We start from the raw sequence: 27,914 nt of genomic DNA, 5'->3' as shown, positions 1-27,914 counted from the left end.
AATACCTGTACTTTCTACTTCTTACATGTTGAACACAAATACCTGTACTTTCTACTTCTCACATGTTAAACTCAAATACCTGTACTTTCTACTTCTTACATGTTGAACTCAAATACCTGTACTTTCTACTTCTCTCATGTTGAACACAAATACCTGTACTTTCTACTTCTCACATGTTGAACTCAAATACCTGTACTTTCTACTTCTTACATGTTGAACACAAATACCTGTACTTTCTACTTCTCACATGTTGAACTCAAATACCTGTACTTTCTACTTCTTACATGTTGAACCCAAATACCTGTACTTTTTACTGAAGTACACTTCAAAGCCTCTTTACTTTCACTTGAGGAAAGAAGTTTAGTCAGTACTTCTAATTTCACCAGAGTATTTTTAAACACGAGTATCTGTACTTCTACTTGAGGAAAGGATGTGTGTGATAACCCAAACAGTGTGTATCCTGCATTAAGTTTCTCTCACATGAGTCCCGCCTTTATCTCGTTGACGCAAACTCGCAGGGTTGTTGGTTTGATTCCCGCCAGGTGGAACCTCCTCACCCAGAAAGGCAGCTGGAGGAAGTTCTGCATAGCGATCCGGATCCTTGTCAGAACAAAAAGACACAGAAGTTCAACAACAACAGCTCAGACACACAAACCTTTTTTTTTTAGGTCTGCAATTTCTTCTACATCATCATTGTTTTATTGCCTCCTGGATTAAAATGTCAGGCCTTATTTGTTACCCTTTAAAGAGCCTGTGACACGAGTTTCCCCCATCATCCAAACCCATCACTTTGAGTAAATATTGTCCCCTTGAAACCGTTACTGAACTGATTTTGGATATTTGTACTTTGATAACCATTAATCTCAAGCGATGACAGGTTAATGTTGAACGTGTCTGAGAGCTCATATGAGGCTGAAGGATCGGTTTATGTTGTATCTGTTAGAAGTTTAGGAATGAGGTGCGTCAATATGGGCGATCATACGGTCATGTAGCCAGTGGTGGAATGGGACTAAAAATCATCCCGGGACTCTCGACCGGCCCACTTCGGTACCGCTAGTAAATTGTCAATGGGGGGAGTGGGGGATGTGCTAGTTACTTATCCGACTGGCCCACTTCGGTACCGGCCCATCGGGATTCGTCCCGATGGCCAGTCCGCCATTGCACCCAGCCCACTGTCAACAGGGGGAGCCTCGCTGCGGGGAAATCGGAGTGGGAATAATAATAATAATCCGTGCATTTTATCCATTAATTTCCCCAACATTGTGGTCAAAAAAACACACGTTTAATCCACGTTGGTGTACTACAACTACAAAAAGCATCGGTTTGTTTTCTCATCAGGAAATGCAGACCGGCTCAAACAAGCGATTTTAAATCATCATCCTCACGATCATTTAATGTATCATATGTTCGCCGAATTGACATGAAAGCACTAATAAATGTAGTTTCATCCACTTGAGTTTACAACCACAAAAATAATGGATTTGTTTTTATATCACATCCGACGGGAGGAAATTCAGCAGCTCTCACTCCCGATTTTTAATCCTAATGTAATCATCATCTTCACCACGATCATTTATGTTTATGTCGCCGAATTGACATGAAAGCGCTGACAGATATGAATATACTGTAGTCAACTTCATTAAAACATTATTAACGAGCCTAATCTCAGTAATTCACCATTTCTACGCATGACACAACACACTTTGTCCGTGTTTGGCTCTCGAAGCGTTCCCGCATTGACGTCACTTCCGGCTTCCCCCAAAACTTCAAAATGAGTTGAAGGAATTTCCCGCGATGTTCGAAATGATTGATATTTAACGGAACGGTATCGCTTTTTCTTTTTTAAACTGACGGTTCGAGATTACTAGTAGCCCAATATTTCATTGCACAACAGTTGTTGGGAGGCTGTCACAGGCTCATTAAGGCTTCACAGGGAATCCAAATGTTCGCGAAATTTCAACATAGGAGAGTGTAATCTCCTAATCTACGGAAATGTAGTATTAGTAAAAGGCTAAATATGTTTTAAATTGCAAATTTGAAGTATTGTGGAGCTGCAGTGATAGATAACAAAGCCTAGAAATTGTATTTTACAGACTTCACAAACCATATTCGATTGATACAGATCCTGTTGAAACAAAAACATTCAACAACAAAAAATGAGAATCATAATGGAATCAGTCCTTACAATATCATGAATCATTTCCCAAACTTAAGTCAAACAAATCCCAACTACGGCCCGTCCACACAGCGGCGTGCGTTGACGCTTCACCATTCACTTTGAATGGGGCGACATCACTTTTCGCCGAACTGCATTGTGGGAAGCGACGCGGAGCTTTGCTGGCGTGGCTCGCTGCAAAGGTTGAGCAATGTTCAACTTTTGACGCCTCGGCAGAAGCGTCAGCCAATCGAATGCCAGTACGAGCTCTAGCCAATCAAACCGCTGCTTGTGTGTCAGAGGCGGGAGATTCATGTGATTGGTTGTTGGTCGAGTTTCAGACACGCCCGCCGGCAAGCTTCAACGCACGCCGCTGTGTGGACGGGCCGTTACTTATTTTTCCCAAATCGTGCAGCGCTAATACTCTAAGAAAAAGGCTTTGATAAATACACCAAAAAGCTGTAATTGAATTAAACGTTGTGTCATAAAAATCCTCTGGACTGATAAACTGGGAGTTGTTCACATAACGTTCTGGTCTTACTGGTCTGAGGGGACGACGAGTCTCTCTCCGTGGTCCACCAGGAGGCATCGAGCCTGACAGGAAACTGAGTCCGTGATGATGGACTCAACCAGCACCCGACACCACGACTTTATCACCGCCCAGTACACCACACACACCTGGGAGGAAACAGTGTTGGGGAAATGCTGAGTGTCCTCTTCCAACATGAGAGTCACGTGATAACAAAGGTGTCCCAACTGCAGCTGTGCACATGACAGGATGTGAGATTAGCTAGACAGGGTTCCTGCAGGTTTCACCAACTCAAATTTAAGACCACTTTTAATAGAATTTAAGACCTATTTCACGGCAAGAAAGTATGAAGGAAAATTGCTATGAAAGAAGAAATACGTCCCATAATTACTTACAGAGCTTGTGGAAGTGCGCTCCAAAATATTTGTTGATCTTGTTTATTGGTATTTATATTAATTTATAGTTTAATTAATTTTTATATTGGTTTTTCAGTTGAATTATACGTTCAGGGTAATCGACAGTTAAAAAGATACTGTTCAAATTATTATTTGTTTTAAAGTTCAATAAATGGATGTTTTCAAAGTCAATGAATAATCGTATTTAATAATCGTGATATCAATTATTGTTTTTATTTAATTATTGGCTACAATCTTTCATCGTTGCTGTTGTATGATTGGTGTTTAGCGTCTACAGCACCTCCATAGACCCAAACGTTGCCCGGAGGTCCCCCGGTGTTGTTGCGGGAGCTGCTGCACTAGCTAGCGCCGCACTAGCTAACGCTACATTAGCAAAACAAACATTAATTTATTTTGCAAAGCTGCAGCGGGCTTCAAACACGTTCCCCTCCACTGGTTTCAACCAAGCACTAAATTAGATGTTTTCCAACCAAATACGGTTGAACTTCCCCATATTTATTTGTAAATAGATTCGAAGATACATGCGTTTCTGACTGCCGCTAGCTGAAGCTTGGTTGCTAGGTTACTAGCTGGGTGTACTTCGATAAGGGGCCGGGAGGAAACTAAGTTAGTGATGACTGGTTCCATGTTGAATTATTTCAATACAGATTGTTGAGGGAACTGAAAGGCTCTTACCGTACTGGTTACTTTGCAGCCCGGACATTTCCCCCAAAACACATTTAGACGCGATCGCAACACAGAAGTGCCTTTCAAATCCCATCATTTTTAAGACCTTTTAAATCATATTTAAGACCTATCAAATTTACCCTGCGGGAACCCTGCTAGAAGAGCATCCGGACTGTTTGAGGCAGATGATAGCTATGTGATGAACATGATGACTCAGCCTCTATGGAGAGACATCAAGCTCTGAGTGTTAGCGATGCTTGCTAATGGAAACGGACCATATTACGTCCAAAACACGTTGCGCATTGTTTCTGATTAGGGATGCCAGCGATTATTTGTTACAGTCTCCATAATCGAAAATTATTTTTAAAAATCGATTTTATTTATATATTTTTATTATTATTTATGTTTTTTATTTTTTCCTGGCTTAGTTTCAACCAAAATATAGACTAATGCTAATAATAGTAATAGTATTAATAATTGTAAATGGCCACCACCAGTTTGTTTTACTGTAAACTTGGAGGAAGCCAGCAGCCCTTCGCTGAGCTGCTACACACCACACCACACCACACCGCCCCCCCCCAGTCTCCCTCTGTAGCCGGTTGGCTTAGTTTTGGCACAATTTCGTTGTACAGACCGACGTTAAGAGCAGCCCTTTTTTTCGCTCCCGCGGGGGGGGCGTCGAATAATCGATTATTATTCGCCAGGGCTGTCCGATTTTGATCATGGTCAGTTACTGGCATCCCTATTTCTGATAGCAACTTTTCTGATGGGGCCGTGGGTCTAAAGCCAGCCCATATTTTAGTAATGTCGTCACGAAGCAGCAAATCTGGATCAGCTCCGTTGTTCCCCCGTTTTTAGAGGAAAGAGAGAGAGTCCCCGGTGAGTCTCCTGACACACCGGGGACTCATGTTTATGTATAAAAGACATCAAAAAGTGCATTTTGCATGATAGGAGACCTTTAGAGTAAATTCAGAGGTTCATTTTTAACGCAACTCGCTAATTATCGGATCTACAATCAATTTTCCATCCGATTTAAGGGGGCAGAATGATGTAATGTCTGAAGGTGTGTTACCTGTCCCTCCTCTAACGATGTGGGCGTCAGCTTGCGTAGGTCCTGGGTCACGTCGTGGTAGAAGAGGTTCATCTGAGCAGCAGACAGAGGTGGAAAAATACACATCCTTTACTCCAGTAGAAGTACAGATACTCGTGTTTAAAAATACTCTGGTGAAAGTAGAAGTACTGACTAAACTTCTTTACTCAAGCCAAAGTAAAGAGGCTTTGAAGTGTCCTTCAGTAGAAAGTACCCATAGCTAGCAGCTGTTTTAAAGAGTACCTGACCTCCCTTTATATTAATTGAACAATAATGTCATTGTTAGCTAATGAATGTTTCCATGGTGACCAACGGCAACATGACAACGTTTCCATTGGTCCCTCTTCTTTAGAGAAGACCAGGAAGTGATGGATACACGGATCGTGTTCCAACCAATAGGCACGCAGTGACTCTAAAGAATAATGACCACGCACCAACACACATTCAGACTAAAGGAACCAGCTGTTTGGAAATGAGAGAAGTAGAAAGTACTAGTGTTGCACGGTGTACCGATACTTGAAAGGTACCGCGATAACCTTTCGTTAAAAACGGTACGATTCCTCCGTTTCATTAGTATCGGTACTTTAAGAATGACGGGGAAAAGTACTCCGGTGAGAAAGCGCCGTTTTAATAAGAGCCGTGTGTGTTCAGCGCTCTGCTTCCACTCCCTGCACTGCAGCCGTGCCTGCAGTCCCGCTCCTCTCAAGCACGTTCTAAGTCCCTCCCCTCTCTCGTGCACGCGGCCACGCGCTAGCTGCCAGAGCATGTGAGAAAACGAGAAGCATGGCTGCAAGTGGGAGTGCAACTGCCGCTGCGCCTCGGCTTGTTGACAACAAAGACGCCAGAAGTCTGTGAACGGGCCGTTCAGGTGTTCAGAGCAGAGCTCCCTGTCGGAGCGGCAGAGCGTGATGTGCACTGAAAAGTTTTTCTGTCGCAATATTATCGTTGAGCAAACTAGCATCACTATCTGCTAACGTTAGCTTTAGCCTTCGTTTTCTATTAGTTTTTTTCATAGGCTATAAACGGAGGTGGTATAAGTATATATCTTGTACTTGAGTAAAAGTAGAAGTACCCGGGTCTTGTACTTGAGTTAAAGTAGAAGTACTAGAATGTAGGAACAATCCTGCCTCAAATAAAAGTACAAAAGTATTATCATCAAAATATAGTTAAAGTAGCGACAGTAAAAGTAGAAGTACTCAGGTCTTGTACTAGAAGCACCAGAGTGTAGGAATACTCTGTTACAGTAAAAGTACTGCATTCAAAATGTTCCTCAAGTAAAAGTATTAAAGTAGCGACAGTAAAAGTAGTCATTGTGCAGATTGGTCCATTTCAGAATAATATATATGATGTGTTTTATAATGATTGATCATTAAAGTGTTCTCAAAGCTGGTAAAGGTGCAGCTAGTTTGAATCTTGTGGATTTACTCCAGGTGGAACTAAAGTCTGATTTAACACTTGATTAGATTTCACAGCATTCCTCCACATCTGTGAAGTAACTAAAGGGATTAATACATGTAGTGGAGTAAAAGTACACCATGTACCTCTGAACTGTAGTGGATTAGAAGTACAAAGTAGCAAAAGAAACATTGAAATACTTAAATAAAGTACAAGTATCTCAAAATTGTACCCAAGTAGTACTTGAGTTTATGAACTTAGTTACTTTACACCAGTGGCCATAAAGATAGAAAGACTAAGCCTTGCACAGAGGCATGAAAATGCTCAACAGTGCTGCCAAAATGTTAAACTCACTGCTACACAATTAAAATAAATGCTTTTATATATATATTTATATTAGATGTGACTCTTTGGTGTTTTTGTTCTTAGTAACACTGCTGCTTCAGTTGTTCTGACTGCTAAAATAATCTGTTATTCCTAATTTTAAAGCCGATATTCCGTGTTTCCCTTTTTTAAAGAAAAGTATCGAAAAAGAATCGGAATCGCAATTCTTGACTTGGTATCGGTATCGAAACCAAAATGTTGGTATCGTGACAACACTAGAAAGTACAGGTATTTGTGTTCAACATGTGAGAAGTAGAAAGTACAGGTATTTGAGTTCAACATGTGAGAAGTAGAAAGTACAGGTATTTGAGTTCAACATGTGAGAAGTAGAAAGTACAGGTATTTGAGTTCAACATGTGAGAAGTAGAAAGTACAGGTATTTGAGTTCAACATGTGAGAAGTAGAAAGTACAGGTATTTGAGTTCAACATGAGAGAAGTAGAAAGTACAGATATTTGAGTTCAACATGTGAGAAGTAGAAAGTACAGATATTTGTGTTCAACATGTGAGAAGTAGAAAGTACAGTTATTTGTGTTCAACATGTAAGAAGTAGAAAGTACAGGTATTTGTGATAGAAATGTAAGAAGTAGAAAGTACAGGTATTTGTGATAGAAATGTAAGAAGTAGAAAGTACAGGTATTTGTGATAGAAATGTAAGAAGTAGAAAGTACAGGTATTTGAGTTCAACATGTAAGAAGTAGAAAGTACAGGTATTTGAGTTCAACATGTAAGAAGTAGAAAGTACAGGTATTTGTGATAGAAATGTAAGAAGTAGAAAGTACAGGTATTTGTGATAGAAATGTAAGAAGTAGAAAGTACAGGTATTTGGGTTCAACATGTAAGAAGTAGAAAGTACAGGTATTTGAGTTCAACATGTAAGAAGTAGAAAGTACAGGTATTTGGGTTCAACATGTAAGAAGTAGAAAGTACAGGTATTTGTGTTAGAAATGTAAGAAGTAGAAAGTACAGGTATTTGTGATAGAAATGTAAGAAGTAGAAAGTACAGGTATTTGAGTTCAACATGTAAGAAGTAGTGTTGTCACGATACCAACATTTTGGTTTCGATACCGATACCAAGTCAAGAATTGCGATTCCGATTCTTTTTCGATACTTTTCTTAAAAAAAGGGAAACACGGAATATCGGCTTTAAAATGAGGAATAAGAGATGATTTTAGCAGTCAGAACAACTAAAGCAGCAGTGTTACTAAGAACAGAAACGCCAAAGAGTCACATCTAATATAAATATATATAAAAGCATTTATTTTAATTGTGTAGCAGTGAGTTTAACATTTTGGCAGCACTGTTGAGCATTTTGAAAATGTATTTTCATGCCTCTGTGCAAGGCTTAGTCTTTCTATCTTTATAGCCACTGGTGTAAAGTAACTAAGTTCATAAACTCAAGTACTACTTGGGTACAATTTTGAGATACTTGTACTTTATTTAAGTATTTCAATGTTTCTTTTGCTACTTTGTACTTCTAATCCACTACAGTTCAGAGGTACATGGTGTACTTCTACTGCACAACAGTTCAGAGGTACATGGTGTACTTCTACTCCACTACAGTTCAGAGGTACATGGTGTACTTTCCTCCACTACATGTATTTAATCCCTTCAGTTACTTCACAGATGAATGATGTGAAATCTAATCAAGTGTTGAATCAGACTTTAGTTCCACCTGGAGTAAATCCACCAGCTAGCCTGCAGTCTACAAAGTACTTCAGACTAGCTGCACCTTCACCAGCTTTGAGAACACTTTCATGATCAATCATTATAAAACATATCATATATTATTCTGAAATGGACCAATCTGCACAATGACTACTTTTACTGTCGCTACTTTAATACTTTTACTTGAGGAACATTTTGAATGCAGTACTTTTACTGTAACAGAGTATTCCTACACTCTGGTGCTTCTAGTACAAGACCTGAGTACTTCTACTTTTACTGTCGCTACTTTAACTATATTTTGATGATAATACTTTTGTACTTTTATTTGAGGAACATTTTGATTGCAGGATTGTTCCTACATTCTGGTACTTCTACTTTAACTCAAGTACAAGACCTGGGTACTTCTACTTTTACTCAAGTACAAGATATATACTTATACCACCTCCGTTTATAGCCTATGAAAAAAACTAATAGAAAACGAAGGCTAAAGCTAACGTTAGCAGATAGTGATGCTAGTTTGCTAGTTAAGTTTGCTCAACGATAATATTGCGACAGAAAAACTTTTCAGTGCACATCACGCTCTGCGCTCCGACAGGGAGCTCTGCTCTGAACACCTGAACGCGAGAGAGGGGAGGGACTTAGAACGTGCTTGAGAGGAGCGGGACTGCAGGCACGGCTGCAGTGCAGGGAGTGGAAGCAGAGCGCTGAACACACACGGCTCTTATTAAAACGGCGCTTTTTCACAGGAGTACTTTTCCCCGTCATTCTTAAAGTACCGATACTAATGAAACGGAGGAATCGTACCGTTTTTAACGGCAGGGTATCGCGGTACCTTTCAAGTATCGGTACACCGTGCAACACTAGTAAGAAGTAGAAAGTACAGGTATTTGAGTTCAACATGTAAGAAGTAGAAAGTACAGGTATTTGAGTTCAACATGTAAGAAGTAGAAAGTACAGGTATTTGAGTTCAACATGTAAGAAGTAGAAAGTACAGGTATTTGAGTTCAACATGTAAGAAGTAGAAAGTGCAGGTATTTGTGTTCAACATGTAAGAAGTAGAAAGTACAGGTATTTGGGTTCAACATGTAAGAAGTAGAAAGTACAGGTATTTGGGTTCAACATGTGAGAAGTAGAAAGTACAGGTATTTGTGTTCAACATGTAAGAAGTAGAAAGTACAGGTATTTGTGTTCAACATGTAAGAAGTAGAAAGTACAGGTATTTGGGTTCAACATGTGAGAAGTAGAAAGTACAGGTATTTGGTTCAACATGTGAGAAGTAGAAAGTACAGGTATTTGAGTTCAACATGTAAGAAGTAGAAAGTACAGGTATTTGTGTTCAACATGTAAGAAGTAGAAAGTACAGGTATTTGAGTTCAACATGTAAGAAGTAGAAAGTACAGGTATTTGGGTTCAACATGTAAGAAGTAGAAAGTACAGGTATTTGTGTTCAACATGTAAGAAGTAGAAAGTACAGGTATTTGTGTTCAAAATGTAAGAAGTACAGGTATTTGTGTTCAACATGTAAGAAGTAGAAAGTACAGGTATTTGTGATAGAAATGTAAGAAGTAGAAAGTACAGGTATTTGTGATAGAAATGTAAGAAGTAGAAAGTACAGGTATTTGTGATAGAAATGTAAGAAGTAGAAAGTACAGGTATTTGGGTTCAACATGTAAGAAGTAGAAAGTACAGGTATTTCAGTTCAACATGTAAGAAGTAGAAAGTACAGGTATTTGAGTTCAACATGTAAGAAGTAGAAAGTACAGGTATTTGAGTTCAACATGTGAGAAGTAGAAAGTGCAGGTATTTGAGTTCAACATGTAAGAAGTAGAAAGTACAGGTATTTGGGTTCAACATGTGAGAAGTAGAAAGTACAGGTATTTGGGTTCAACATGTGAGAAGTAGAAAGTACAGGTATTTGAGTTCAACATGTAAGAAGTAGAAAGTACAGGTATTTGAGTTCAACATGTAAGAAGTAGAAAGTACAGGTATTTGAGTTCAACATGTAAGAAGTAGAAAGTACAGGTATTTGGGTTCAACATGTAAGAAGTAGAAAGTACAGGTATTTGTGTTCAACATGTGAGAAGTAGAAAGTACAGGTATTTGAGTTCAACATGTAAGAAGTAGAAAGTACAGGTATTTGTGTTCAACATGTGAGAAGTAGAAAGTACAGGTATTTGGCTTCAACATGTGAGAAGTAGAAAGTACAGGTATTTGTGTTCAACATGTGAGAAGTAGAAAGTACAGGTATTTGGGTTCAACATGTGAGAAGTAGAAAGTACAGGTATTTGTGTTCAACATGTGAGAAGTAGAAAGTACAGGTATTTGAGTTCAACATGTGAGAAGTAGAAAGTACAGGTATTTGTGTTCAACATGTGAGAAGTAGAAAGTACAGGTATTTGGCTTCAACATGTGAGAAGTAGAAAGTACAGGTATTTGTGTTCAACATGTGAGAAGTAGAAAGTACAGGTATTTGGGTTCAACATGTAAGAAGTAGAAAGTACAGGTATTTGTGTTCAACATGTAAGAAGTAGAAAGTACAGGTATTTGTGTTCAACATGTAAGAAGTAGAAAGTACAGGTATTTGTGTTCAACATGTAAGAAGTAGAAAGTACAGGTATTTGGGTTCAACATGTAAGAAGTAGAAAGTACAGGTATTTGTGTTCAACATGTGAGAAGTAGAAAGTACAGGTATTTGAGTTCAACATGTAAGAAGTACAGGTATTTGGGTTCAACATGTGAGAAGTAGAAAGTACAGGTATTTGAGTTCAACATGTGAGAAGTAGAAAGTACAGGTATTTGAGTTCAACATGTGAGAAGTAGAAAGTACAGGTATTTGTGTTCAACATGTGAGAAGTAGAAAGTACAGGTATTTGGGTTCAACATGTGAGAAGTAGAAAGTACAGGTATTTGGGTTCAACATGTAAGAAGTAGAAAGTACAGGTATTTGTGTTCAACATGTGAGAAGTAGAAAGTACAGGTATTTGAGTTCAACATGTAAGAAGTACAGGTATTTGGGTTCAACATGTGAGAAGTAGAAAGTACAGGTATTTGTGTTCAACATGTGAGAAGTAGAAAGTACAGGTATTTGGGTTCAACATGTAAGAAGTAGAAAGTACAGGTATTTGTGTTCAACATGTGAGAAGTAGAAAGTACAGGTATTTGAGTTCAACATGTAAGAAGTAGAAAGTACAGGTATTTGTGTTCAACATGTAAGAAGTAGAAAGTACAGGTATTTGGGTTCAACATGTGAGAAGTAGAAAGTACAGGTATTTGAGTTCAACATGTAAGAAGTAGAAAGTACAGGTATTTGAGTTCAACATGTAAGAAGTAGAAAGTACAGGTATTTGAGTTCAACATGTGAGAAGTAGAAAGTACAGGTATTTGAGTTCAACATGTGAGAAGTAGAAAGTACAGGTATTTGTGTTCAACATGTAAGAAGTAGAAAGTACAGGTATTTGAGTTCAACATGTAAGAAGTAGAAAGTACAGGTATTTGTGTTCAACATGTGAGAAGTAGAAAGTACAGGTATTTGAGTTCAACATGTAAGAAGTAGAAAGTACAGGTATTTGAGTTCAACATGTAAGAAGTAGAAAGTACAGGTATTTGGGTTCAACATGTAAGAAGTAGAAAGTACAGGTATTTGTGTTCAACATGTAAGAAGTAGAAAGTACAGGTATTTGGGTTCAAAATGTAAGAAGTAGAAAGTACAGGTATTTGAGTTCAACATGTAAGAAGTAGAAAGTACAGGTATTTGGGTTCAACATGTAAGAAGTAGAAAGTACAGGTATTTGAGTTCAACATGTAAGAAGTAGAAAGTACAGGTATTTGAGTTCAACATGTAAGAAGTAGAAAGTACAGGTATTTGAGTTCAACATATAAGAAGTAGAAAGTACAGGTATTTGTGATAGAAATGTAAGAAGTAGAAAGTACAGGTATTTGGGTTCAACATGTAAGAAGTAGAAAGTACAGGTATTTGTGTTCAACATGTAAGAAGTAGAAAGTACAGGTATTTGAGTTCAACATGTAAGAAGTAGAAAGTACAGGTATTTGTGTTCAACATGTAAGAAGTAGAAAGTACAGGTATTTGAGTTCAACATGTAAGAAGTAGAAAGTGCAGGTATTTGAGTTCAACATGTAAGAAGTAGAAAGTACAGGTATTTGAGTTCAACATGTAAGAAGTAGAAAGTACAGGTATTTGGGTTCAACATGTAAGAAGTACAGGTATTTGGGTTCAACATGTGAGAAGTAGAAAGTACAGGTATTTGAGTTCAACATGTAAGAAGTAGAAAGTACAGGTATTTGTGTTCAACATGTAAGAAGTAGAAAGTACAGGTATTTGGGTTCAACATGTAAGAAGTAGAAAGTACAGGTATTTGTGTTCAACATGTAAGAAGTAGAAAGTACAGGTATTTGGGTTCAACATGTGAGAAGTAGAAAGTACAGGTATTTGAGTTCAACATGTGAGAAGTAGAAAGTACAGGTATTTGAGTTCAACATGTGAGAAGTAGAAAGTACAGGTATTTGAGTTCAACATGTGAGAAGTAGAAAGTACAGGTATTTGGAAATGTAAGAAGTCAAAGTAAAAAGTCGTCAGAAAAATAAGTAGTGGAGCAAAGTACTGATAACAGAAAAATCTACTTAAGTACAGTAGCGAAGTGTTTGAACTGTTCTCCTTCCCACCTCTGCCAGCAGACCGTCGTATTGATCCGCTTCTCCGCCCCGACCCGCCCGGCCCCAAAGGCACGACGGACTTTCAACCTGCAGGGGCCACGAAGAAATGATTCAAAATTTACAGAATATACGATCTCAAGTACGATAATTCTTTATACCGTAAGCAAACCTAAATGAAAACTTTAAAAGCCTTCAGAGACAATTGGACGCTGTTATAAAAGCATATTAAGGTCCTCAGTCTTAGAAGGAAAAGGCAAACTACAGGGGTAGAATCAAACTCTTTATTTAGATTAGAAATACTGGACAGGAAATGATGCACTATTAACATATTGTTGAACATTGCTCAACATATTGTAGTTTTTCATTCCCATACCTACACTGTAGCTGCTGATGATGATAAAGCCTTGAATTCAAAAGAAACTCATACGTTAAAATATATCTAGCTTAATTGGACTTAAAATGGAGCTACGTGGGGGGAAAACAAATATGATAAAACTCCCTCAAACCCACATATGCATCCGTTCACCACAAAGTGCTATCGTTTTTTAAGCTGCACGGAAACCGGCAGCATTCATATCAATTACTTTTCATTTCCGTGCTTACTCGTTAGTGAAACAGTCCCTTATGTCCAGTCTTAGAATGAAAAGGCAAACTAAGCACCGCTTTGAGGAGCCACAGATTTACACTGGACTAGAAAAAGGCCAAAAGAGGAAGGAACTTTTCCGTAAATTACTCAAAAAAATGGATTGAATTACATTTTTAGGAAGCTTTATTACATTTACATGAAAATGTTCCTGTTTTTGTTTTATTGAGTTTGAGCTTTATTACATTCTTTAAAGAAATGAGGTGGAGGAAGGACTTATTAGTTAAGTAGAAATAGAAATAGTGTACTTGACCTTGGTTACATTTTTAAACTATAGGAAATGATACAAGAAAAAAGCAACCGTCGAGTATATGCAGCTTCATTTCATTTTAAAATGGACAAACATGGTGGGGAAAAACACGGCTAATTTATCCATTATTTCTGATTATTAGGCCACTGACTGACTGTTATATAAATGAACGTTCCTGCTTAAACAGTCCCTTACCTTTACAATTGAAATTTCCAGCATGGTAGACACTGAAAGAAAGCACAACAAGTGAGCAAACTGGTTGATTTTGCAGTAATAGTCTGTTTGTCCTGTTCGGAAAAGTTGAGTACCCTCAATTATTATGATAGAAATGTGTAGTATGGGACTCCAGCACATAGAAACTGCCGCATATGTTGGGCAATTTGGTGGTCATATTTGTAGTCTTGGTGGGCTGACTTCTGATCAATGTTGGGTCTATTTGGCAGATTTAGGCGACTCTGGATAATTTGGATTGCCTATCTGTTCTTCAGTTATGCTAATTCAAAGCAAAAACGTCCCAACTTGGGATCAATAAAGTACAACTGATCTTATCCTTCCTTATTTGAAAATGTGTCCACTGTAGCGGTAATAGAGAGGCGAAGTCCCTCCCCTTCCGGTGGGACTCATGGGACCTTATTTCGGAAAAAGTTTGTGTTGAAGTCAAAGATTATCTTTTGATCCCGTTTGAATTGTGCCACGAATTACACATATGATGTTTGTCAATCTTAAATAATAATTTCCATGTCTAAAAAGTCACAGTTTGTGGTAAAACTGTTGAAATAGACTATGAAAAATAGGCAACTAGAAAGACTACAAATCCCAGAATCCTGGTCCCGCATGCTGGCTCTTACAAACCGACTAACTCCCCTTGTGTGTGTGCACAGCTCTCAACGCGCCCAGACTTGTAGTGATTTTCACCTCTTTTAATACTTTCCGCCTCATTCTGAAAGAAGTGAAATGTTTCAACGTGACGGCCGTCTTGGTGTGTGGTGCGAGACGGGAGATGTAGTTCATCGAGCGTTTCACACAAAAAAAGTGTTACTTCAGAGTTTTACGACACATTTCCTTTTTACTTGTAAAATTATCTTTTAAATTGACAAACATGTGTAATTTGTGGCAAAATTCAAACGGGATCTAAAGATAATCTTTCTCTCTCCATTGACTTCAATGCATAACTTTTCAGAAATAAGGTCCCATCCCTCAACCGGAAGGGGAGGGACTTCGGCTCTATACTTTTCATCTTGTTCTCTCCATTTCCAATGGTTGCAACACTACTCATGGTAGTCAACATCAGCCCAGAGAATACAAATATCGCCACGTTCTGGTTAAAACTGACCTTTTTGGGTCCTGAAAATGGATTCAGCATCCTCAATAACCCCCAAAACCACTCTTAAAATGTCCAAATCGGCCAAGTTATTATTATGTTTTTATGTTGGGCTATATGCTAATTCATGCAACTTGTGCTAATTGCCCAACATGCAGGTTAGCATCCGGCCGTTTCTATGTGCTGGGGACCCTACTACACATTTCTAACATTAAACTTGTGGGGTACTCGACATTTCCGGGTTCACTAAGCTGGCAACGTGTTTACTAAACGTCGAAATAAGAATGAATAGCTAAGGTCGACATGTTGCACCCAAGAGCGAGAAGCACATGTCGGCTAACACGTGCTAGCTTGAGCTAACTTGAGCTAGCATTAGTTCACCGATAATTAAACCATTTTTTTTAAAGTGCTCCCAATTGAAGGCAAATTCGACAGGTGTTAATTTAAACAGGTTTTGTTTTACATGTTTCAATTTCGTTTGAGTTCCATCTTATTCAACCGGTAAAACGTACCTGTTTCAGAGCTTCTGCAGGTGTGGTGTGGTGGTAACAGGAGGGTCCCTTCCTTCTGACTGTGACCGAGATGTCTCCGTGCAGCGGGCAGTTTCCTCCGAGGTGAGAGGGTGGTTCTTTTTTTTTTTCTTAGAACATTTCTGAAAAACAAATTTTGTATACAATAAAAATCACATCAGGGGTAGACATATAAAGTAATTAAAAAAACAAGGTTCAACATTTATATGTTGTTTATCTATAATCTACCTCTGTTTTTTAAAGTAAACATTATTCTTCCGAAAACATTTCATCTTACAATTTGACGGTTTTGTAACCTCTGAGTAAACAAATGTATTTAAATGGATTAAATCCGTGTATCTACCGTCCAATTGTTTTTCTTTATTAAACACGTAAACGGAAGAGCGTTTGAGAGGCCTTTTTGCTTTTACCTTACTAAATGGTCGAGAGAGCTGCGGCTCGCCTCGAAAGTAGACGAGAATAGCCGATTGCGGCCGGGGGAGGTCTCAAAAAGCTCGCCTGAAGTCGGATTCTTCTTCTTCTTCTTCTTCTTCTTCTTCTTCTTCTTCTTCTTCTTCTTCTTCTTCTTCTTCTTCTTCTTCTTCTTCTTCTGTTATTTTTTTGGCGGATTGCAAACAACTTTAAGTTGCATACCGCCACCTCCGGAGTCGGCTTGACTTGGTTTGCATTTATAAAGAATGCACACGTGTAGTGATGAAGCCTTATGAAGCCTTATGAAGCTTTCCAGCCAATTGGTTCGCTGAAGGCTTCATCTCATGAGGCCTCATCATGGGCTTCATCTGAACACAATCCCCCCTGCTGATCAAAGTGTGTAAAACAGGCAGATTGGACATCTCAACAGTGTGCTCTATCTCATACCGAGTTCCCATTGAGTACAGCCTTAGAATAACTCTAAACAACGAACATTAAATCATATCTTCATGTTAACAATATTGTATTTTTTCCAGTTGAGTGATTGTGATTGAAAAGCCTAAGGACGCTGGTAAACATTGCAAAGAGGGATTTGTATTCCTTAATAATATTCGTAAACTTAATAATAATAATAATAATAATAATACATTTATTTTGGGGGGCGCCTTTCAAAACACCCAAGGACACCTTACAGGGTTACAGATTTACAATTTACATTTACAATTTTACCGTATAACTTAACCATGTTGTAGCCGGAGAAAGGCTAAACCATATTAAAGAATACATTTATTAATTATCTCATTTAGCTGTAGCTTTTATAAACAAACAAAAAAAGACGTATTGAGCAGTCGTTGAACCAGGGACCCTGTGGTCGTGAGTCAACTGCTTTCCAGCTGAGCCACAGCACACACACTGAATTCATCTGAAAACACTGGACAATATTTATTCCTGTATTTATTCATTTATTTGTTCATTGATGTTTTTATTCCTACTTTTATTTATGCTTTTATTTATTTATACTTAAAACATGTTCCGACCTCTATAAGTGAGGGTCTGAGCTCTCTTAATTCCATCGTGTCACCGGCCCGGGTACAGGAGGGGTAATATGGTTCTTGTTATACATCCATGGGTATTATGAGCGTCGTGGTTCAACCGATCCAAAGCACTTTCTGCTTCCAGCTAATCGGTTCACTCAAAGGTTCATCGTGGGCTTCATCGTGGGCTTCATGTGCACACGAGACCCCCTGTTGGTGAACAGGTGTACAACAGCCACATATTATTTGTAATCTTTGAAATACTAAAAATACTGGAAATAATGATACAAAAGTGTCAAAGATGTAAAATATATTTGTAATCCTGTATTAACAGAATGTTGCACCAGCAAGTGTTTTAAAATGACTGTATATAATAATAATAATAATAACAACAATGTATCAATACAGTATCTTGTTGTTATATCTATACATAAATAAATGTAAATGTCTGCTGCCTTCTATAAAGACAAAAGAAGCAATATGTTCGAAAACTGGAAAAGAAGAAGGGTTTAACTTTGCAGAGGGCAGTGAGTGTGCTTGTGTGACTTTGCAGAGGGCAGTGAGTGTGCTTGTGTGACTTTGCAGAGGGCAGTGAGTGTGCTTGTGTGACTTTGCAGAGGGCAGTGAGTGTGCTTGTGTGACTTTGCAGAGGGCAGTGAGTGTGCTTGTGTGACTTTGCAGAGGGCAGTGAGTGTGTTTGTGTGACTTTGCAGAGGGCAGTGAGTGTGCTTGTGTGACTTTGCAGAGGGCAGTGAGTGTGCTTGTGTGACTTTGCAGAGGGCAGTGAGTGTGCTTGTGTGACTTTGCAGAGGGCAGTGAGTGTGCTTGTGTGACTTTGCAGAGGGCAGTGAGTGTGCTTGTGTGACTTTGCAGAGGGCAGTGAGTGTGCTTGCTCATGGAACAATTGTATTGGTTTTTGTTTAAAAACAATATTCTTTCCACCGTTTTCGGGCTTAGACGATTTATTTTCTTTGACACAACTTCTCCTGCCTTCGAAAAGACCCTTTCACACGGGACTGAGGAAGCAGGTGTGCACAAAAAAGGGACTGCAAGTTTATGCAGGTTTGGATAAACATGTTTTTGTGTCTGCCAGTAGTTCAGAGGGTCCTCCAAGCGTCCGATATTTGGTTCGGACAGTTGCGTCAGCTGTGCATTCTTGGTCTTCCTGGACATCTTAACAGTCTGATCCAATTTATGCCAGAGTTTGTTTCCTGAAAAGTACACACGGAGAGTGTCAGTGGATGTAGTAATTACTTCAAATTGCTTTGAAATTATCGAGCTTTGTTAAGAATGAGTATCTTGTAACTTTCTTTTATTTGCATGATAAAGTGAAGTTAACATGGTTAAATTATAAAATATATTATTCCAAAATATTAAATGTCAAACCTTTAGCAGGTCCACCTCCATGTCCCTCCTTGTTCTCATGTATGTACGATAATGCTAATAATAATGCTAAGGATAATGATAATAATGCTAATGCTAATGATAATGCCTTAGCATGGATGAAGTATTATTGTATCCCAGTTCCCTGGAGCACAATAAATACTTCACATTTGAATGAAATAGAAAAAGTAAAAAAATGAACCATACAAAATCTAACATAATACATCTGTTGTAATATACTATGTATTCTTTCACACACACATACGGGTATTGGGCCGAGGTCGACACCATACATCCGGTATCCGCCATTTCCCGCGAGGTGCAAGCAGAATATCATAGTCTATTTGCCTCAATTGTTACGATGTGTGAAGCAGGTAGGACCCAAATACAGATTAACGTGACATTCCTTTATTTCAAGGCTAAAATGACAATGACAGAACAGAACACTCACCGAGGACAAGCCAATACACAAGACGAACCGACAAAGACAGACAGAAAAACCAGAACTTAAATACACACACGACTAATCACACAAACGAGACACAGGTGAGGAGGGAGGAGAAAACACAGGGGCCACAGGTGAACACAATCGGGTAATTAGACACACCAGGGAAACTAACGACAGGAGGAAAAACACAGGGAAAAGGACCAGAGCCAGCAGGAGACGAGGTGCTGGAGTCGGCCGGTACGCCGACAGGCCTCGGGGAGCTGGCGTTGGCCGGAGAGCCAGTCCTGGAGCCGAAACTGGAGTTGGGACCATGGTTACTGGGGCTCGTACTGAATCCAGAACCATGGCTGCTGGGGCCGGAGCCATGGCTGCTGGGGCCATGACTGGGGCTGGGACCATGGCTGTGTGGGCCGGTTCTGTAGCAGGGACCATGGCTGCATGGGCCGGTTCTGGAGCCGGAACCATGGCTGTGGGGACCGGTTCTGGAGTCGGAACCATTGCTGCTGGGCGCGGAGCGGAAGCCTGGACCCTGGCTGTGTAAGCCAGGTAATGGAGAATGGAAGCATGGCTGCGTGGACCGGTACTGGTGCATGGATCCATGGCCTTGTAGGCCGGTTCTGGAGCCGGAACTGGGGCTGGAACCCTGGCCTTGCGTCTCTTAGGAGTCTTTTGGAGGCTTCGTGGACCTCCAAACGCCAGACCAGACCCCAAGAAAGGGTCAGAACATGCAGACTGGCACTCAGGGCTACGTGAGAAAACCCTAAGCCACTCGGGCAACAAGCTCCAGAGCCAGGGCTTGCGAGCAACCTCCTGACGTGCCTCCTTCAACGCAGCCTCTCTACCCCGTCTAGATGAGGCGCCTTTCCACGTATAAAAAGTGTATTCCAGAGAGTATCCAAGACATTCCGCCTGTAGCATCAAATGGGCTGAGTCTGCTGGGTCCATAATGGTCGGTTCGTAATGTTACGATGTGTGAAGCAGGTAGGACCCAAATGCAGATTAACGTGACATTCCTTTATTTCAAGGCTAAAATGACAATGACAGAACACTCACCGAGGACTTTTTTTTTTTTATTTTTTTTTTATTAAACACACATTAATACATGTTTTTAAAACCCCTAATGGTCCACCTCACTGATCCCCAAAAAAGGAAGGACCCCAAGGCTTCCCACCGTTTTATATACACACTTATCATTCTCTTTCATACTTTCTCACATTATATAATTCTCAAAGCTTTTCACATTATTTTTCCCACTTTACACACTCTCCACCTTCAAATCAACACAGAATCTCATCAAACAATCAAATTACATAATTCATTCTTCATTAATTTCCAATTTATGTGCACACACCATTACTTTCCCAAATCTTCTTATCCACCACCCTTATCACACACCTTCCCCCCACAAATATTTATCCACATAATCCCATCCCCACCGCCCTTTCTCTAAGTATGTAATTAAACTTTATGTGTCAGCATTTCTGTCTAGTTACATCCTGACCAGCGCTCTTATCAGAAACAATAATTTAGCAGAGTTTGCAGGTATTTCAATGGAAAAAAGTTACTCTTTATACAACTAATTTCCCAAACAGTGTCCTTCACTCATTTATATACAAGAGAGGGTGTTTTCCATTCACAAGATGGAGGAACACTGGTTCAAAGCAGTGTGCTATGCATTGTTCAAGATAGCTGAGCAATTATCATGCCTATCTCCCTAGAGGCCAAACATCAGGTTACACATCGTCACATGGTTATCATATGCCTGTAACAGCGTGTCATGTTTACCCTCTAGGAGGGCAAACATTCTGTCATATACATTGTCAGATACTTGGACCTTTGGTATCACGCGCACTTCTGTATCCTTGAATGAACACATTCAGTATTTTCCCCTCAGTCCGAGCTCCCCCTCTGTTGTACCCGCTCTCCTTTTCTCCACCTCCCTCTCCTTGTCCGATTTTCGTCTAGCAATCAGCCCGGCGTTCTCTGCTGAGGTCGTCTTCTTCTTCTTCTTCTTCTTCTCCTCCTCCTCGCACCTGTTTGTTCTCGTGCCTCGGCCCCTCTGCTCATCATTAGGGCTCCCGAAGACCATGGCGCCCCCAGGGTCCTCCCCCAGCTCTCCCTCCTCCATTCCGGAAGCCTCCGAGATGTCTTCCACCTCCTCAGAACTCCACAACTTCTTTCCCCCGCCGCTGCTCCCGTCACCGCCTCTGCTGCTTCCATCGGCGCCTCCGCCGCCCTGCCTGGCACTTTTCTTGCTCTTCTCCACGTTTGGTGCCTTCTCTACCATCACCGAAGCCCCCGAGATGTCCTCCACCACTGGACCTTCATCTTCGCTGCTGATCTGCTCATGGGGTCTTTTCTTTGCCCCCTCGCCGCCTTCCCCCACCTCTTCTTCCTCCTCCTCATCTTCTTCCTCCTCGTCTTCCTCCTCATCTTCTTCCTCCTCATCTTCTTCCTCCTCGTCTTCCTCCTTGTCGTCTTCCTCCTCTCTCTCTTTCTCTCTCCTCCCTCTCTCAGCTCCATACCTGCACTCCCTGGCATAGTGCCCCTGCTCATAACACCTGTGGCACTTAAAGTCTGGGCATTCTCTGAAGATGTGACCCGGCTTTATGCATAACCTGCACACTGGAACCTGGCCATTGTGCAGGACCCGAAAGTACTCCGCCCCCTTCACCGTGTCGAACTTCGTGGAATACGGCAGGGAGCGGACCTCATTGTTGAACCTCACTCTCAGGAACCTCGTGCCGTCTGCAATGTCCGAGTCTGGCCACACTCTTTTTTTAATGTCCGAGATGGGCTTAACTCCCCACTCCTCGAGCCCATTTAGTATTGTTTTATCCTGCAAATAAACAGGCAGATGCAGGAACGAGACGGTCACATCGGTGCTCATAATGTTTTTTGCATGTACTGCGGCCCCGTTTACTCTCAACCCCTCCATTAGTTTCATTTTCCCCAGGACGGTCCTCATCGTCACTTCATACTGTTCTCCCGTCACTCTGCATCCATCCACTGTCCCACACTGTTTCTGTATTCCTTTGAGCAGGTCCATCATAGACAGTGCACCTTCCACAACTACTTCCACAGTTAATTCCACACTGTACCTCGTCCTCTCCTTCTTCCCCTCTTTTCCTTCCTCTCCTGCTTTCTTGCTTTGTTCTTGCTCTTCTTCTTTGTCTTTGTCCTTCCTTTCATCCGCCTTGTCACTTGCCCTTCCGCCTTCCATGTTCGGCACCTCCGCAGTCCTTTCCACTCCAGCCGCTGTTGCCATCAAAACACTCGCCGCACCAGATCCCAGCACCGGTGGGGGGGAGCCCGACCGGCACGGCCGTTAGGGGAGGCCGTGCTTCGGGCCGTACCCAGTTTATTTGCCTTCGGTTGAAGCCCCTCCGCTGACTGAAGCCAATCGTTCTCACTCACTCACTCTTCCTGTTAAAGTTGCACTGAACCGTATGGAGATAAATGTGCGCGTGCAGCCTGCTGCGAGGACAAGCCAATACACAAGACGAACCGACAAAGACAGACAGAAAAACCAGAACTTAAATACACACAAGACTAATCACACAAACGAGACACAGGTGAGGAGGGAGGAGAAAACACAGGGGCCACAGGTGAACACAATCGGGTAATTAGACACACCAGGGAAACTAACGACAGGAGGAAAAACACAGGGAAAAGGACCAGACAATAACACAGGAGGAAAACATGACCGAGAGAACAGCAAAAACACCCAAACCTAGACATAGAAATGTGACATGACATGAGAATCGTGACATTAATCAATATCAACTCTCCAGGAAAATGGCGTATTTATATATATATGGCGCGCGTTGCATTGTGGGTAGCTCGTGACGTCACTGTGTGTGAAAGAATGCAACCTACCTTATTGGGTGAAATCAGATAAAGGTGTTTCCACACAGGGGAAGTCCTTCTCTTCTTTGCTGGCTCCATTCTAACGAGTTGCAAAAATATCGTACAACCAAAACTGGCAAACGACAGTGTTCTCCTCTCACAAGGTTCACACATCTTGATTCGAATCCCGTGGGTTTTTATTTATCTGTCAGAAGCTCGCACCAAGATCTGAAGCGCTTCCTGAAGCAGTCACGTGGTATCGAGGCTTCGTTTGTCATCGATGACGTCACTGGCCCAAAACTATACAAGCCTCGATACAGGCTTCACAAAAAGCTTCAGGGATTACTCGACACGCGCTCCGAAGCCTCGGCGCAATACGTAACATCACTACACACGTGTTTAATCGTTAATGTTAGACATGTACTTAGTAAATACATGTGTTCCTGCTCAAGATTAGACTCAACTTTATTGTTATTGCACAGATTACAGGTACTGAGACAACGCAATGCAGTTTAGCTTCTAACCAGGTGCAACAAGCAGTGAAGTGGAAAGTAATGTACACAATCTACAGAATAAAATATAGAATGAATTGAATGATGAATAAACAGTGAGGGGTATTGGAGAGTATTCGCATTTGGTCTCTTTGGTCCTTCTGCAGACACCGTACCGGATGTAGGGATCTACATGCGGCACACGAGTAGTGTTGTGATAACTACCAGGTGTATGTATGTTGCTCCGTTACTATCAAGGTTATTAAACCAAGTTCTTTAACAAACATGACTCGTTTATGAGAACATCAAACATGGTGTCAGAAGTCAAGTCTCCGGAGTTTTTTTACGGCGGATATTTCACGTCTGGGTGACGTTTGAGTGGACAACTAAGCCTGCTCCACCACGACGCATGCAGCTAAGCTAACATGGCGGAAGGATTCCGGAGACCCGACCCACTCGTCTTTGACGGTAACATCGCAGAGAACTGGCGAGTATTCGAACAGGAATATGACATTTTCATCGCGGCGGCACACTATGACAAGCCAGCATGCACACGAGCACATTCTCCTCAATATAGCGGGACCAGAGGCCATCGAGCGCGAGAGGTCTTTCGTCTATGTGGCTGAAGTGAGGGGTCCTGGCGAGGATGCGCACATCATCACTCATGCCGAGTCTAAAGAAGACCCGGAGTGTCTGAAAAGGAAATGTAGGGAGATGTGTAACCCTCAAACAAATGTCACTATGGAAAGACACAAGTTCAATACAAGGAATCAAAAAATCGGTGAGTCAATTGAATCGTATGTCAGTGCTTTAAGGATCAAGGCAAAGAGCTGCACATTTGGGAATCTCTATGAAGAACTAACCAGAGATAGACTGGTCTGTGGTATCAGTAATGACAACTTAAGGAAAGTGCTCCTGAGAGACTGTGATTTAACACTAATCAAGGCTGTTAACATATGTCAGATCCATGAGATGACTGAAGAGCACAATAAAACGCTAGCTATGCCACAACACTCTGCCACAAATGTGGATTCAGTTCAGACTTACCAGAGAGGAACACGAAAATACGACAACAAAAGGAAACCTCAGGCAAATGGAGCTAGCTCTATTTCCAACTGCTACAACTGTGGAGGTAGTCATGCAGCGAAGAGGGACAACTGTCCAGCTAATGGTCAACAGTGTCATACCTGCAACAAGTGGAATCATTTCAAGAAGTGTTGCAAGTCCAGACAACAAGCATATAACAAGCAAGGGCCCAGGAGGATAGTTCATCAACTAGAACCTGATCAAGCTGATACAACTACAGATGAAACATTCTATGTTGACGGCGTAACACTGCAAGTAAGTGTTGACGCAACTGATGCACAGATAGATAAAAATGATGAGGCTTTTGTCACAGTGCAAATCAATGACAATGTAGTCGAGATGAAAGCAGCTCATGGAGAAATCTCATAGAGATGGAACTGATGTTTTTCTCAACCTATTAAACATCAGGAATGTACCACGTGACGCACAATTAGGATCTCCTGCACAGAGACTGATGTCGAGACAAACACGTACAACACTCCCAGTCTCGGTGAAGCTGCTTGAGCCACACATGCGTCATCCACAAGAGGTAAAAGCCCAGCTTCTAAACAAGAGGCTGTATCAAAAACAGTGCTATGATAAGTCAAGCCGACCACTACAACCTTTGATGGAAGGACAGGTTGTTAGGATGCAGACCCCACAAGGTTACAACAGGAATGATTCAAGAGATTTGCAAGGAACCCCGGTCATACGTCGTCCACTCAGACGGGAAGCTGTACAGAAGGAATCGTAGGTGTGAGAGAAACTTCTGCTCAGCAATGTTGATGGAAGAAATGGAAGCTGGAACCCGCTTTATATCAAACACCTGAGTTTATTTGAGAGTCACAGCCGTGAGTGTTCACAAGGCATTAACACAACTTGCATTATGAAAATCCCGAATCAACACTGAGGACTACACAGAAACACAGCGCAATTCTACACAGAGAATGTAGGAGTGGCCTATATTCGCGCTCTTTCTATCCTAATCGATAACACACGTTTCAGAGACAAAGGACTGGTCTATTAAAACCATCTGCGCAAGTGGTCCCACTTCCCCCACAGGGAAGCAGAGCCTTTTGGCCTTTTGCCCTGTGTAAATTACAAACGGGACACATAGGGAAAACACTAACATTCTCCCATGCACAGATCTCATTAAAATATTTCTTCACAGATCCTCCCTTTTATCAATTTATTGATAACCAATTCACATTAGTCTAAGAATATTTCAGTCACTACTTAAATCAAATAAAACGTCCTCAGAGTTGTGTGGATTTCTCATTACATTAGTTACATCAAAAACAGAATAAGATTGAAACAGTCCATCACAATGGTTGATACAGACAACCACAATAGAAAAATCATCTCTCTTCAGTGTTTGATTTCTTTTGTCAAAAAGCACAATAATAACACACATGCAATACAAAAATATAATAGTAAAATATATGTTTCAAAAACAAGATCTTTTATCATTTATCACTCAGTTAATCTCATTCATCAAACACAAATTCAAAATCAGTTTACATCTTAAAGATTTACTTCAAGGCAATTACTTATTAAAACACAATTAGAATGTAGGATTATAAGAAATCCAATAGAGGTATAAAATCAGAATCATTAGGGATCCAGTTAAGATTCACAGTTAAGGTATACATTCACAGTGATGAATCGATCAATCTGTAATCTGTAAAGGTACAGTGTCCTCAATCTTTAACATTACTTTACGTTTACTTCAATACACTTATTCAAGAGTAAGGCACTTTACTACATAAATTTTATTCGAATACATTTGTTCAAAAATCTGAAAAGGAGAAGTCAGACATTTTATTGTAAACAACCTGAGTAAGGAAAAGTCAAAAACATTTATTCTTTATTCTGAGGAAGGAAAAGTCAAAAACATTTATTCTTTATTCTGAGTGTCGACTTTAATCAATTTATCAATCGCTGAAAGGAGGTACCCAAGGTACAGGAACTGCCACGGAGACCCATGGGTCTGGAAGCTCGGCGTCGTACATCAACATTGTGTCATCTACAGTAGAGTACCCCACTAGCCTCTGTGGGGCCTGGAGGGTAGTCTTGGCAACCCTGCGTATGGCTAATTTAACTCCAGTGATCAAACAGGTCACTAGGATTAGCACAACCAAGATAAACACTGCAACAGTAACAACAAATGTAACCAACCCCGCTCCCCAGGATCCAAGGGTTCCACTTAAATCCCCAAATGTAAACCCATGAGTTTCATGCAATTCTTTTATCCCGTTAGCCGTATCATGAATCATATCCATAACTTCCGGTGTGGCGTCAGAGACTTTATAATCCCATTCATCCCTCCTTTTCCTACATGTGATTTGCCATGTGCAACATGTGCCAAAACATGGAGGAACGAACGTGGACAGACCATCCGTCCGTATGGGTGGAGCCACAAGCTGGACTCAGCGTCAAGTGTACAACCTCGTCTTAGCCATAAATCTTTCTCCCTAACATCAGCGCGGGCTTGCATGTCCGCGACATCATTAAAGGAAGGCAAAGAAATGGGTTCTGTGGGTTGTGTCGAGGGGCATTGGAGCACCATAGAAGAGCAGGAAACTGCTGCTTGTTTAGCCGCGGTGTCGGCTAACGCATTTCCACGCGAAATAGGATCATCAGAATTTGTGTGAGCAGCGCACTTAACCACTGCTAGCTGTGTAGGGAGCATGATAGCGTCTAATAGCTGAGCTACTAACGCATGATGTTGAATAGGCTTACCGGCCGATGTTAAGAAACCGCGCATTTTCCACAAGACACCAAAATCATGGCACACACCAAATGCATACCTGGAGTCTGTGAAAATGGTTGCAACTTTACCTTTAGCCAAAATACACGCCCTCAGCAGAGCATACAACTCTGCAGCCTGAGCCGACGTGCCATTTGGCAAGGCCCGGCTTTCTAAGACCTCCCAGTCGTTCACAACAGCATAGCCTGCTAAGTGTACTGTGTCAGACGGCCTGCTCGCAGACCCGTCTGTGTATAGAATCATATCTGAATTAGGGATAGGAGTTTGCAACATATCAGTTCTGGGGGAAGAAGACATGTCAATCGTTGTGACACAGTCATGTGTGATTTCAAAATCTGGAATCGGTACCAGCGTAGCTGGGTTTAGAGGGGGAGAGCGTTTAAGTGTGATGTGTGGGCTTGAAAGAATTATTGCTTCATAACCAGAGCGTCTTGCTGCTGTCATATGCTGAGTAGCAGAGGTGTTCAGAATATGCAAAACTGCATGTGGGACATGTACTACACAGTCAATGGCCAGTACAATGGGAGAGGATTGTTTGACAACAATTGCAACTGCGGCTACTGCCCGCAGACATGAAGGCATACCAAGTACCACAGGGCAGAGTCGAGATGAGTAGTATGCAACAGGCCGGAAATTAGAGCCATGCTTCTGCACCAAGATGCCCGTCGCAAAGCCCCCCTTCTCATGGACGTGCAGGTGAAATGGCTGATGGTAATCAGGGAGCCCCAGGGCCGGAGCTGATGTCA

At 41.1% G+C, this 27,914-nt stretch overlaps 1 protein-coding gene across 1 annotated transcript in view; it reads right to left on the bottom strand.

The window, feature by feature from the left end:
- The window catches only part of tdrd12 (tudor domain containing 12), a 64,395-nt gene extending 48,614 nt beyond the window's left edge, over positions 1-15,781 (bottom strand). The window contains exons 1-6 of the mRNA XM_071203394.1: positions 15,700-15,781; positions 14,062-14,093; positions 12,983-13,060; positions 4,839-4,910; positions 2,697-2,833; positions 481-600 (exon numbers count right to left, since the gene is read on the bottom strand). Of these exons, the coding sequence (XP_071059495.1) occupies positions 481-600; positions 2,697-2,833; positions 4,839-4,910; positions 12,983-13,060; positions 14,062-14,085 (431 nt within the window). The 5' untranslated portion in view covers positions 14,086-14,093; positions 15,700-15,781. The remainder of the gene's footprint in view (positions 1-480; positions 601-2,696; positions 2,834-4,838; positions 4,911-12,982; positions 13,061-14,061; positions 14,094-15,699) is intronic.
- Between the last annotated feature and the right edge of the window lie 12,133 nt (positions 15,782-27,914).

This window comes from Pseudochaenichthys georgianus, chromosome 6 (genome assembly GCF_902827115.2).
Source record: "Pseudochaenichthys georgianus chromosome 6, fPseGeo1.2, whole genome shotgun sequence".
NCBI lineage: Eukaryota > Metazoa > Chordata > Actinopteri > Perciformes > Channichthyidae > Pseudochaenichthys > Pseudochaenichthys georgianus.
Note: the sequence above shows the minus strand (reverse complement) of the source record. Positions and strands in the feature narration are given on the sequence as shown.